Genomic DNA, 13,511 nt, shown 5'->3' with positions numbered 1-13,511 from the left:
GGCAAGTGATTGCCTTTGCATCACTTATCTTTTGTTTTCTTTCTCATTCCACTTCTTTGCTTATAAAATTATCAACTCATGAGTTTTCTTGTGTTTGCTATTACTTTTCTGTTCTGTGGATGTGAGTAAGCAGATGTGCAGTGCTCAGCTGCCTACAGGGGTTAACCCACAACTTCGTGTCATGGCCAAACCAAAAAGAATCCATACCTTCGTGGGAAATTAACTGCTCACAAACACCACAAGGAAGCTGCCTAATAGGGACAGGAACTACACACATCAAGGTTAAAGATGTTGTGTTTCACTTGCAGCCATTTCACCCCTGATGCGATGGTGTAAAGTAAGAATGAGACCGAAAACAAGTCACCCCATATGCTAATACATGAAATAAAGTGACCACGAGAGGGTACTAGAGTGTAAAACCACGGGTGGCTCAGCAGGTCACCTCTAACCAGCAGTCGGATATAAGGCAGCAGGAGAAACACTTTCTTCCTGTTATGCCTTTGGAACCATGTGTGTGAACCTTAACTCATCCCTTCTTACCCCACAGAGCAGGCTTTGGCAACAGCAGCCAGGCTGGAGAGGCAATACCTGGGCCTGTTTGCCCTCCATTCATCAGCAGGGACGCATGGAATATCAACAAGGGGAAAATTTCCACTGGTTGATAAAAACTGGGATTTAATGACAAGCACCAATAAAGCAACATAAAATACATCAGCTTTGAGAACTTTTTGCAGGAACAAGTTATGATGTGGATGCAGATTACACAGGTACTGTTCTGCTATTGCCCAAGTTTAATTTTTGTCACTAATGCATTTTGCTAGCAGAGCTTAAAGGTCATGTCCCTAAGGATACGGCACCATTTGTGTTAGCAGAGCCTGGCTTTCTCTTCAGATAATAGTCATCTTGGATTGAGTATTATTAGAGGACAAGTGAAAGTGAGATTGGGGGAGGGGGGAAGAGGAGGGGGGGTGTGTTATGTGACTTTACATCCATCTTCATCACCGCAGGGTCATGAAAGGATTGCTGTGTGTTAACAAGCAACACAGCTCCAAGCACTCAGGTCCCAGATGCTGCAGCAGAGAGATCTTTTCAAGGTGAGCAGACTGGCCTAATGGAGAACGTCTCCAGCCAAGGAGATTTATGAAAATCTACTTTATACTGACAGCAGAAGGCCTGACAAGACAGTGCTGTCCCCAGAGAAGTTACACTGACTATTCCATCTCCCTAGAGAGCGTTACTGCTTTCCTCCAGCAGACCACTTCATGCAAGGCCTTACTCTGCCCACATAACACTCCAAATCAATGGCATTAACTACCTCTTCCACAAACATACACTGCTTGTTTATGTGCTCCTAAGGTTTCTGAAATTCAAACACTTGGCCCAGGAATGTAACTTAAGTATACTGCCTTTCAAGAGCCCCTAAGGAGAAGTGTTGCAGGGCCGGGGGTGGGGTGGGGGGACACATGGCAAACACTGGGGTTGAGAGAGAGCTCAGACCACATAAAATTGCCCCATAAAATCAACAGCAAGTGCCCTGAGATCTGGAGAGTGCACCGATCTGTGTTACACACTGAGCCACCATCTGCACCATGCATCACGGATTTATTTTTCTGTCGTTTCATCTTACCCTGCAAGTAATGAATAGCGCAGCCGTGGCTGCTCCATCTGCAGCAAGGGGACTGCTGGCACACCCTGTGCTCCAGGCCCATGACCACGCTGCTTGGAGCTCCAAACAATATGTTCTTTTACACAATAATGAACAAACTGCCAGCCCTGCTCTCTCCCCTTCCTTGGAAATAACCCACACCGCAGTGTGAAACATTGAAACGATGAGGCTCCTGGCTTGCAGGATACACTGAGGCAAATGTTTGCTCTTGTCCAACTTGCAAGTGATATCTTGGCAACTATTTTTCCTGCACTTGATAATACTTATATTTGCAGAGTGATTCAGCATGACTCAGTGTCAGCAGCAGAGGCCAGGATTTGTAGTGAATTCTTACCAAAGCTAGGCAAGGAGATGCTTGGGTCATAAAGTAACTGCAAGCAGTTTTCGTTCAGGGTGTTTCTTTGGAGAGTTGATGTAAGAAAAGGTGCTGTAAATAATGTGCCTGGCTTTTTATAAAACAGATGCCCCATTAAATGCAAACGTGCTTTAACTTGATAAAGGTTTGTGGAAGAAGGCAGCAAATAACAATATCATTCTGAATGTTTTTCATGTTAATTTTTTTATGCCACAAACTGCAAGACTTAAAACAGAGCTGAAATCCTGTCCCTAGAAGGAAGCAAAACGTCATCATCAGAGTAGCTGCTATCTCTGTGGTTTGCTAATTGCTTGCTTCTGCTTTACGGGTTTCCTGAGATGGGTGGTGGAAATACAGACATAAGAAATAAGAACCACCATCTTATGAGCTTGATCAAAGCTACAAAAGTGATTCCACATTCCTGAATTCAATGAATTTTCAATGAATTATTGCCCTTGGATATGGAAGAAGTTTGGGTTGGGGAGAGGAAAAAGAAGGACTTTCACAGAAATATTTCTGCCAAATAAAGACCCCAGTGGGAAGAATGACACAAATTGCAGTGTGCAGTTGGTGAATCTGTGCACAGCTGGAAGCTTGTCCTTCCTCTGGTGGAGACATCTGTGTAACATGTCTGCATCCTGAGGTTGTACAATTTTCAGAAGACGAGACCTAGGTTTCTCTCGCTTGGCACCACACTGGTGTCTAATTTAGGCAAAATTTTCATTGATTTGAAAGATCCTGACATATGCTCATAGATCATTCCCAAGCAGCTGCAAAGCCAGATGCTTCTCAGAAATTTTGGGTTGCTTGTTTTTCTGTAAAAGAAAGCAGAACCCACTGCAGTAGCCTGGCAGAGACTTGTCCTTCACAAGCGATAAAGTGATAGTTCACTGAGAAATAGGGAGAAAAAGGGAATATCATTCCAAATTCACTAGGTGCTAGGATCTAGGCTAATTCACTAGGTAAGACAGCATCTATCAATTAAGCATGGTTAATTACAGGTTCCTGAGAAGCTCTCAGAAATGATATCCCTAACTGCTGAAAGCAAGTCACAGACTGAATTATACCAGTGTTGGTACATGTCTCAGCCACACAGCAGAGCTACCTGGAGTGAATGGTGCACACAGAAAATGCAAAAGGCTCAAATGCTAAACTCAGTTTCATCGCCTGGACCAGAATATTTTATTTATGATGATGGCATTTTTCTCTCCACTCGGAACAGGGGCGGTAATGTCAGATTCAGACAAAGATCAAACCATCAGCTATTATTAAGGACTTAAATGTAATTTTTTTGAAGTGATTGAGTTAAACATCTTTAAGTACTTGTGTCCTCCCTCCCTTTTTCCTTCTAGTGCCCTTTTCTGTTTCTTCTTAATTTTTATTTTTCCTCCTTTTCCCTGCACTCCTCTCTGCAATGTTCCAGTTTCCACACTTTCTCAATTTCCTTCCATAACATGACATAGCCAACACTGAAAATGCCATTTTAGCTCCTGTTTCAAAGATGCTAGCAGGGTCAAGAGGATTCACACTTCCAAAAACCTTTTTATCAAGCTGTCTGTACATTCAGGGGTTATGCATAAGACATTTTACCGGCATTACTGTACTGCTATATAGCAGGACAAGTTCCCTTTATCTTGTACACCACAAGAGATACATGTACATATAGTAGATTAAAATAGGTAATTGCAATAGACTTCCACCTCAAGATGCTGCATACTGTCCATCCCTGCTGCACTGTAATAGAAAGGTTCAATCCCAATCCAAGAGCACAGAGTTGCAGATGGCTTGCACCCAACTCACCTAAACACTTGTCTAGACAAATATGCTTCTAAAACTGAGCTTAGACACCGTCTAATCCCAGGAAATTGTGTTAGCTGGCCTCATTAAAACTCAAGTTCATTTTAACCAGATAACGTGCATTAAAATACAATTTGAACCACAAAACCCTGGGCTTGAAAATCTTACCTAACATACTGTTCTCGAAAAGTACCTACTTTATACTTTAGACTAGACATGACCATCCATTTTGTTGGGTTAAACTGATTTATTTTTCAATAATGTTGGTTCAATTGAGTTAACAAGATCAAAAGCTCCCAACACTCATTAAGTTGCAGGCTAAGGCACTTGAAGGCACATTATCTGGCTGTGCCTGGAGACGCACGAGACCCCAAGTTTCAACTTGACGGGCCGGGTGCTCTCGGCGAGCGAGGTACCCTGTCCCCACCCACCGCATCGCAGCAGCGGGGCCAGAGTGCCCCACCCGCCGCCGGCCCCGGGGGTGGCCTCCCTGCCCCGCCAAACCCTCGGTCAGCCCCGGCCCCGCCGGCCCGGGGGAACCGCAGCGCGTCCCCAGAGACCGCGATGCAGCAGCGGGGGCACGGACAGCCCCGGGCGGACACGGTGTCTCCGCTGCCCCTCCGAACGCCACCGCCAGCGCCTTCGCGCTGCCCCGGCCCCGAGCGCTCCCGATGGGAATCGCCGCATCGCTCCCTGCTCCCGGGGCGCGCCGCAGACAGCGCGCATCCCTCGGCCCGGCCCCAGCGCTCCTCGCCTGCCCCCCTCACGCCCCCGCCGCCGCCGCCCTTCCTCCCCGGGGCTCCCCGGCCCGCCCAGGCTCCTCCTCCTCCTTTCTCTCAGCGCACCCTCCCTCCCTTCCTCACGCCCTCTCTCCCGCCGCCGGCGCCCGCAGCCCCTCGCCGGACTTTGCTTCCACTCCTCCATCTCTCCTCGGCGCTGCCCGTCGCCCCCGCCCTGCCCGCCGCGTCCGGCCGTGCCGGGGCAGCCCGGGGCAGGGGCGGACGGGGCTATGAGCCGGGCGCTGGCGGCACGGAGCCGAGCAGCACCAGCAGCGGCAGCGGCGGCCGCGGCGTAGGGCTCCTTTCCCGGGCGGGACCGGGACTGTCCCGCGGCGCCCGGCGGCTCCTCGGGGAGCGGGGAGAGCCCCGGGGCCGGAGCAGGGGTGTCTCCCCCGGAGCCAGGGGAGTGGGGGTAGCGGCCGGCGGGACGGGGGGGTCTCCCCCCGATGTGTGACATGATCGACTCGCAGTCCGCCGAGAAGATCAGCAGGATGAAAAAGTTGCGGAGAACTTTATCGGAGAGCTTCGGCCGAATAGGTGAGTCCCGCGCCCGGGCCCGGACAGCGCTGCCCGGCACCCGGGGGTCCCGGCAGGGAGGGGACGGGGTGCGTGAGCTCAGCGCTGCCAGGCTGGAAACACCCGCGCCGACACCGTCCCCGAAAAACGTTTCTTGGGAAGAAAGCTCGGGAAATAAACAACTCTGGAAGCCCTAGCAGTGCTGCATGTGTCTGTGATGGAGTTAGCCCAAAATCGGCTGGGAAGAACAAACTGTAAATGATAGTTGGCTCACGTGTCCCCATTGCGAAAGAGAAACCTCGACAGAAAGCAATCGGTTATTTTAATTTTGCAGGTCTGGTAATTTATTTTTTGTACGGGCTGCAGGTTGTTTTTAGTTGTGGTGTGAGATGCTGAAGCAGGTAACAGTGGCCCAGTGATTTAGGGGGCCAGACAAAAGAAGTCTATCTGTCATCTGCTGGGAAGTCTTGTCACTCTGTCACTGACACAAAGCATCCTGAGGTAGCGTCATCTGAATGCCACTGCCAAGCGTATTACCTCCCGGTGCCATCACACCGTGTTTGGTTTTGACACCAGTTTATTTTGCAGTTGAATTTGTTATTGAGAACAATGCCAAAGAGTTTTGGTCTGCTCTGACTGGTGTTTCTCTTAGTCTTTGGCACACTGTATTGCTTAATTCACTGTTTAAAGCATTAATTCCTACATTCCTACATTGACATCATCAACACGCAGCTGAGCAGGGAGAGAAGGTACCTCAGAGGAGTTGTGAGGTATCCCCAAGCTGGTGGGACAGAGCAGCTGCAGTTAGTCCTGTGACACACGAGAGCAGATGCAGCAGCCCCTGTCCTTGCAGACCTTCTGTATGGGCCCTTCCACAGTCCTTACTCATGTCTTGTCCCATTGGGATGCCTTCCCTTACAGCCCATCTGGCTGGCAGGCATGGGTCAACTCTCAGAGCTGCTTTGTCCCAGTGAGAGGATGTGAAGTGCCTGTGCCACAGACAGGAGCTGTGGCATTTGGTTCTCCCCCAATAACCCTACCTAGGAGATGTGCTGGCATATTTGGGCATTTTAATTTTTCACACGCTGTGTATGCATTCAGCGTACCACCTTTAACTTTAAAGGCCTGCAAGCTTTTAAATGTATGATTGCATTTGAATTTTTTTTTATTGTCCTGCTCCAGGAAGAAAAAAACTGAGAAAAGCTCATTCTTACTTGAAAACCAGAAGAGTTTCAAGGGTAAATGCAAAGTTACAGTTGTGAAACAAATATCAAGTCACTGTTACAAATCTCTGTCCCCTTATGAAAACAGCTTTTACCTATCATCAGTCTTAAACTTGTAAAATACATTTAACTTTCTTTGATTAGAAGAAAAAACCAAAGCAGTCAGGTGTTTGGTCTGTTATATGTCTCTGTACATGTATAAATAGAGAGACACTCTTCCACAGAACTGTGAAAGGGTTTTACTAATGGTGGAAGTCATTAACAAAGAAAATGTTTTGAATGAGGATGCTGCTTTGTTGTAACAGTGACAGTTACTTTGTTGTAACAGTGACTGTTAATGCCCTTTAGGGATCATGGCCCCTCTGGCTGGTAATTTCTGCATGTTTTAGTTGGCTCGGTTGGGTGATCATCTCTTTTTGTCATTTTGCACAAATTAAACAAGCTTTTAGTTTCCTTGAGAGCTCTGGCCTGGTTTTAGATACACGGATTTTTATGTCTAAAAGCTCCTCCAGTTCTATGTGCATACGCGCAGAAGTGTAGGAGTGTGGTTTGGTATGCGGTGTGTTTGTTTGCTGTGGTTGATTTATGATTAAAACACAGCTGCTACCAGCAAGTTTGTTCAATCTTCAGATGCTCAAATATATTGATCATCATTCTGGTAACTGCACTTTGAGCAAAAAACCTTCTAATTTATCTGTATGAGGTTTGGACATAGTCCACTCCCTGATACCAGAGCGACAGATAAGCCCAAGCAAAGAAACCCTAAACTTGCATACCAGGAAATCCTTGGTTAAAACGTGCTGTCCTTAACTCTTATACTGAAGTGAAGGAGGGAAAACCAAAACCTCATTGGAAAAAGTCTTTCTGGGTATTTGACATCAGGGTTTTAAAGCTCTTTTTGTAAGAGCTGGTTGCTTGGAATGGTTAGCAAATTACAAATTTAATACATTTTTAATCTATAATTTTGTCGGTCTTCTGTTCAGTTGTGATTCATTATAAATAATAAATTCCTGACAGTGGCAAAGGCTAGGATGGATGGGGCTTTGAGCCACTTGGTCTAGTGGAAGTTGTCCCTGCCCTTGACAGGGCGGTAGGGATGATCTTTAAGGTCTCTTCCAACCCAAACCATTCTGTGATTCTATAAATCAATGATGATGTATTAACTTTCTATGTTCTGCTGCAATTTCTGTGTTTTCATAGGTTTAAGTACATGACATGGTATCCTGAGCATAGTCATATAAATAATGCGAGAGTACTATGGTGTTTGCATCAAATAATTAGTCATTAAAATCAAACCTTCATGTGTTGCAGTAGGGAAGATCTGATGATCATTCTTGAAATGATAAAGTACTGCTACACCTTCCCCCAGTGCTGGCAGTATTCCATCTACCAAATGCAATTCTCTCAATACTGCAAGACCTCAAACTTTGAAACCAGATTTCGATAGCCAAGTTTATATTAGCCTCTTGGCTAAGAGTGGTGGGAATGTATCCTGATTGTCATTGGCAGAGAGCTTTTTTTGTTAGAGCTTGCAGGTTAGCACTCAATGAACTGTCTTTCAGACCCTCTTCTCCCCACCAAATAATTGTCTCAATTTGAGAAGTTATATCTGCAATTAATTTATAAGATTTTTTTTTTTTTTGCAGTGTACTGAAATATGTTAGGTAACGTTTGAAGCTATTTCCCCACCACCTCTAGACAAAACCAGTGTAGTTATTCCTGGGGCACAGCAGAGGCCCAAAGGGTACTAACAGCAGCCTCAAGTAGACTTGACCCATTTTCTTAACTGTGAACTGATGCTTTGCAGCCACTGGTTTTCCTGGAAGAGGGTGATGAAGATCTGCCTCATCATGCAAAACTGTGCTCGGTCCTGTAACTCTCAGAGTATCTAGTACTGAAAATGTTTATTTTGCTGAGTTGAAAAATGTGATGTGTGAAATTGCCCATTCAGTGAGCCTTTTCCTGAGCATTCGCTTTGTGCCATTATGTGCAAATCTGGCAGAGGATGATACAGCACTGTGGAGTGCTGGAGGAAATGTGTGTGGCCCGTGGTGCTACAGGGTGGCTCTTTGCTGTAGAAATTACATGCTTCCAGTTCTAGAGAAATGAGCTATCTTTGCAACTTAGATGCCCTTTCTCCTGGCAGAAATTTTCTGGTGTTTCAAGGAGTGTCCCTCTTAAAAGTTATCTCATAATAAAGAACTTATATTGCTAAGAATCTGAAAAACATACATAATTCTTTTCATTCATAAGTTTCTGCCAGCCTGTCCATTTTTATACCATCATCCATGTTAGTTTAAAAATTTGGTTTCCTTGCTTACAGACTGTATTGACCATGTAAATGAACACACCATAACTGTATGTTAACCAACTTTCAGAGATTCAGTTGAGTCATTGTTTAATTTAGCATTTAAACCTTTATTAGGTTTGGTTCTTAGTTTTGCACTTTGATAATTATGTAATTAAATTAATAGTGAATAATTTAATAAAATTAATAGTGATCTTTTAGTTATGTGAAGAGTTCTTAGCTATGCATTTGTTGAAGTTCGTATAGTACCAGAATCATATTTGAGATCTCTTCAGCTCATGCCATTTAACTTCTGTTTTCTTATGCAATTTCTTTAGTCAAAAACTAACACCAGGTTACAAAGAAAGGAAGGAGGAAAGGAAGAAAGAAAGAAAGAAAGAGAGAAAACATTGGTGAGATTGATCACAGTGTGCTGAGAGCAGTCTGTGGCCCTTCTGAGCATCCCTGGGCTTTGTTACTAGCCCCTCACTGATGCAAAGGTTATCTCCACTAATCTCCTCTGATGTACATCCACATAGTTCACATACCTGAGATAATGAGAAGTTCATTTGTAAACAGTTTATTTTTTTTTAAGTTCAGCAGAACTTTTTTTTTAACAGTTTAAAAAGGAAAGGATTGCATTGAGGAGAAAAAAATATTTAAAACGTCTTTGATGTCTTCTTTTGGAGATGCTATGTAGTGAATGGGTTGAGAGTGATATTATTATTAAGCAGAATTTCATTAAATGGGTGGCCAGAACTCTTTTATTCTTTTGGTGATTCTTAAAAGTCCTTTTTTAGTCAAAGGCAGAAGCTAAAGACAAGCCATATATATGCAGTGGGCCACAGATTCCCATTTCTTCTTGTTCTGTTAGACTGTGAATTTTGTTTAGCTATCTGTTTGGGTATTCCTGTAATGTTCTGGTCATGTGAAAATCTTGTGTTTTGGTAAGGGAGAAAAGCTTGTCAGCATGGCCTAGGTGTGTCATTTACTAATTTATAGCTTGTATGTCATTGTGACCTGAATGGTAATTGAGAAGATTAAAAGTGTGTTCTTAAAAAGTGTTCCACAGGTTGAGAGCTTTCCCCCTCTTTCCCCCTCTTTCCCCCTCTTTTCCTGACTCATAGTTCTGAGTACTTGGGATTGGCAGTGTGAAAATGTTTTGATCACCCTTCAAAACCGTAAAAATATGTTTAACTATCAAAACGTACAATGAGTGTCTCAGATCTACTCAGCAAAGCACCAAGGTTTGTTTCATTGTTTTTATCACTGAGCAGGAAATCTAGATGAGTAACTGTAGAGCAGTGAGCTGCAAAGATTTGAGGAAAGCCATGTTTCATGTCCTAAAGAAATGGGAGTTTAAAAGCAAAGGAAGGCTGGACCTTCCCTGCTTTTCTGTACAAAGATAACTGGGATTTGTGCCTTGCTGCCCATGGTGGAGGTTCTGGAGGTGCAGCATTGTTTGCGCAGGTGGTACTGCCTCTGTACCACCTCTGGTACAGCTTCTACAGTCTTGGTGTTGTTTTTGTTTTGTGTTTTGTTCATTTTGTTTGTTTTTTTTTTTTTTTTTTTTAATTTTGTTTTTTGTTTTGGTTGGTTGGTTTGGTTTTTGTTCTTGTGGTTTTTTTGGTGGGGTTTTTTTGGTTTCTTGGGTTTTTGGGGGGGGTTGGTTTTTCTATTTGTTTTGTTTTTGTTTGTTCTGTTTCGTTTGTTTGTTTGGGTTTTTATGTTTTGTTGTTGTGTTATTTTTGTTTTTGAAGCTGATAACACAGTTGCTCCTGAAGACAGAATTTGGAAGAGGTTTAGAAATTACTAGTGATTTGAAGGCAGAAGGAGCATCTAAAAGAGAAAAAGAGCTACTGGAGTCTAGATCCCCAACCATGCTAGGTGCTTAAATATTTATCTCCTGCAGAAATATGCAGGAGTGTAAGAAACATTACGTTGCTTAAATGATGAAGAGGGGCCCTTCTGGGGCAGCACTGCACAAGCTGCATGGTTGTTCAGATGACCTCCCTCAAATTGAAAACCTTCGTGATTTAAAGTGAAAAGAAACAGTGCAATCACCAATGCAATGGTTTATCTAATTTTAGCTCTTCAAGAGAAGGAAACAAAGAGCACTTTCAGGTCACGGCGTGCAGCCCACAAAGTGCAATCCCTCGTGGGTCTGGCTGAGAAAAGGAGCCAGTCTCGTACCTTCGGACTGACACAGTTCAGTGTGGATTTGGAGAAATTAATTTTCTTCACATTTCAATAAATATGTCCAGTATGCTAAAGGAAAACTTTTCATCGACTTTGCTACAACTGCAGAATTATTTGTGTCTTCATTTTCTTAATTTACCAGGTCACCTATTTTCTGCACTGTTTTTCTCTTTGTTTGTTGATTAATTGCTTGTTAACAGTGTAAGAAAGAAATCTCTTCTGCTTTAGTGTAAGTCATATTAAAAACTATAAAAGAAAAAAAGAAAAAAGAAAAAAGTATGCTACAATGCATACTATTTCATAAGGAGTTAGTACTTGACAAACTGAATACATGGTTAAGTGTCTGTTATTTCCTTTTTGAGGTTCAGTCAAGCTCTCCATAAAGGGTTTTCACACTCACTAGGAGTTAAAATAAAAAAACCAAACCCATCCTTACAAACTCTTATTTTCTTTAACCTGAGAGGATATTTTTCATAAATATGTAAATTCACTTTCTTGGAAACTCTCTGTGCAGTTCTACATTCCATTTACAGATTCAGGTTTTGAGTATAAAATTGTTATTCATGCCAGCCTGTTCTTTCCTATTATAACAGGAAAATGGTGCTCTGTTGTTTTTTTTTTTCTTCTTTTCTGGTGGTTTGTGTTCATTGAAATTCAGTATAGATAATAATTTCTTTTTTCTTTTTATTTTAAAGCCTTGAAGAAGGAAGATAGCAGCTTTGATGAGGTAGGTTAAATATCTTCGTACCTTACACAGTCCAGGTATGCCTTTAGTATTTCTCAGTGGTGCTAAAAGAAACCCACAGAGAGTAGTGTTATGATGTGCATATGTATTAATACATGCATATTGCTCAAACGTATTTTCATTTTCTAAATAGCTACCAGAAGAATTTGTTAGTCAAAGGGTCTGAATGGAATGCTTAGGGGTTTTTTTTTTTAATATAGTACAACTGAATGTTTTAAGAAAAGTGGCCATTTTAAACTGTTCAATGCTGAGAAATGTTGCATGCAGGGAAAGTACTTTATAGAACTTTGCCCATGATAATTCCTGTAACTGTAGGCCTGTACTGTAACAGGCAGGGAAAAAACATCACTCCTGAGAGAACGCTTTATATAAAGTGCTGCTACATTGGCTTCTTGCTGAATATGTCAACCAAGAGAGATGCTTATTATGAAATTAAAAAGAAACCCAACCCAACAGCAAAAAGCCAGCATCTATGCTATTGGTAAAACTGATACTTGATTATTCAGTCTAATCAGTTTGGGGTCTTGACCTATCTGTGATATGATTCGCACGTTAATTTGTAAAACATGCTGCTCATGATTTGTGCTTGAGAGTTCCAGGTCAGTGCAAGTTATTCTACAGAGCAAGTTTCTGCAGGAGGAGGTGCAGGCCTTGGTGTGATGACTGGTCATATTGTAGTCAATGCTTGCCTTGTACTTCCCTCTGCCACCATAGCTAGAAGCAAATGGAAGTATTTTGATGTGTTGATGTTACGCTTCTGGCATTTCTTCTTCATTGCCTGCTCTAAGCTTAAATTCTTGGCTGAATAGAGTGAGCTAGCTATTGTGTAATGCCTGATTCTAGAATGAATAAATGATGATGTAATGTCCCGGATTCTGCATCAAATCAGACTTCATCTCTTTCTAAACAGATCACACTGATGCTCAAATACAGCAGTAACAATATAAATGTTTTGTGATTTTCTGATGTGTTGCAAAAGCTGTAACTCACCTTGACCCCTCTCAGGTCTGGAGTGAAGGTCATGGGTCGGGCTATCTTTTCAGGAACTCTGTTGCATCATGCAGTGGTCCTGACTATTTTATTTCTCTTGTAACACTGCTAGAACTTGATTCCTCCCTAAAGGTTACACCTGTGCAAAAAAAGCGCAGATAAACGGTTAGTAAACGCTGAATCCTTGTTTTACAAATCTGGTCTGGCTCTGTTCAGTATTTCTTGCTGAATGCTGCAGTGGTATATCTGTGCTATAACCTCCGCAGTAAGCAGTAATACCTTGTATTAAATTTGACTCAGAATTTGAAAGAATCTCTTGAACAGCATTGTCATATGAAGATGGCAGTTCTTCTGTCCACTTCTCCAGGATTGCTTATCTGCAGGTCGCATTTCTTTTCTTTAAACCTCGTTTTCTGCTTTAACAGGAGACAACTTGAGCAAATTTTTATTTAAATTCAAGCCAGTTGGGGGAAAAATAATCTTTCAAATATGTTTTTAATGGAATCTGACAGATTGTTGATATGAGCTACTACAGAAGCAGTAAGGGATGGCTAGTGGGAAGGGTACACAAAAGAATTTTCTTCCATTTCCTGTGAATAGGGAAGAGCTTGATGTGACATTTGCATCAATTGGTTCCATAGTATTAGGTGTCATTTCTTAGAAGAAAGAAAAATGTGTTGAGATTTTATGTTGTCCTTATTATCTCTTCAAATTCTATACAGTTCTTGGTGATTTTGTAGCCTAAAGTGTGAATCAGAGAATGAGCTGTACCAGGTATAATTTAATTCCTTTCTTTTCAAACATCCTTCAATTCAGAAGATGAAACAGACATTAATAAAAATAATGCACCTGATTTAATGGCTCCTCAGGAAGACAGTATCTCTGAGCAGAGGAGTGGGTGTACATATTGGTCTTAGAAGCCCATCCTGAAAAACACTACTAAGACCATACCAT

At 42.7% G+C, this 13,511-nt stretch overlaps 1 protein-coding gene across 3 annotated transcripts in view; it reads left to right on the top strand.

The window, feature by feature from the left end:
• The first annotated feature begins 4,671 nt into the window (after positions 1-4,671).
• The window catches only part of CDK14 (cyclin dependent kinase 14), a 320,374-nt gene continuing 311,534 nt past the window's right edge, over positions 4,672-13,511 (top strand). For 2 of the 3 annotated variants that reach the window (XM_032112533.1, XM_032112542.1), the window contains exons 1-2: positions 4,672-5,134; positions 11,518-11,549. In XM_032112533.1, coding sequence (XP_031968424.1) covers positions 5,044-5,134; positions 11,518-11,549 — 123 coding nt within the window. In that variant the 5' untranslated portion in view covers positions 4,672-5,043. The remainder of the gene's footprint in view (positions 5,135-11,517; positions 11,550-13,511) is intronic. The other variant, XM_032112560.1, reaches the window with a different exon arrangement.

The sequence above is a fragment of the Corvus moneduloides genome, chromosome 1 (genome assembly GCF_009650955.1).
Source record: "Corvus moneduloides isolate bCorMon1 chromosome 1, bCorMon1.pri, whole genome shotgun sequence".
Lineage (NCBI taxonomy): Eukaryota > Metazoa > Chordata > Aves > Passeriformes > Corvidae > Corvus > Corvus moneduloides.
The sequence above is the reverse complement of the archived record's forward strand: the minus strand, read 5'-3'. Positions and strand labels throughout refer to the sequence as shown.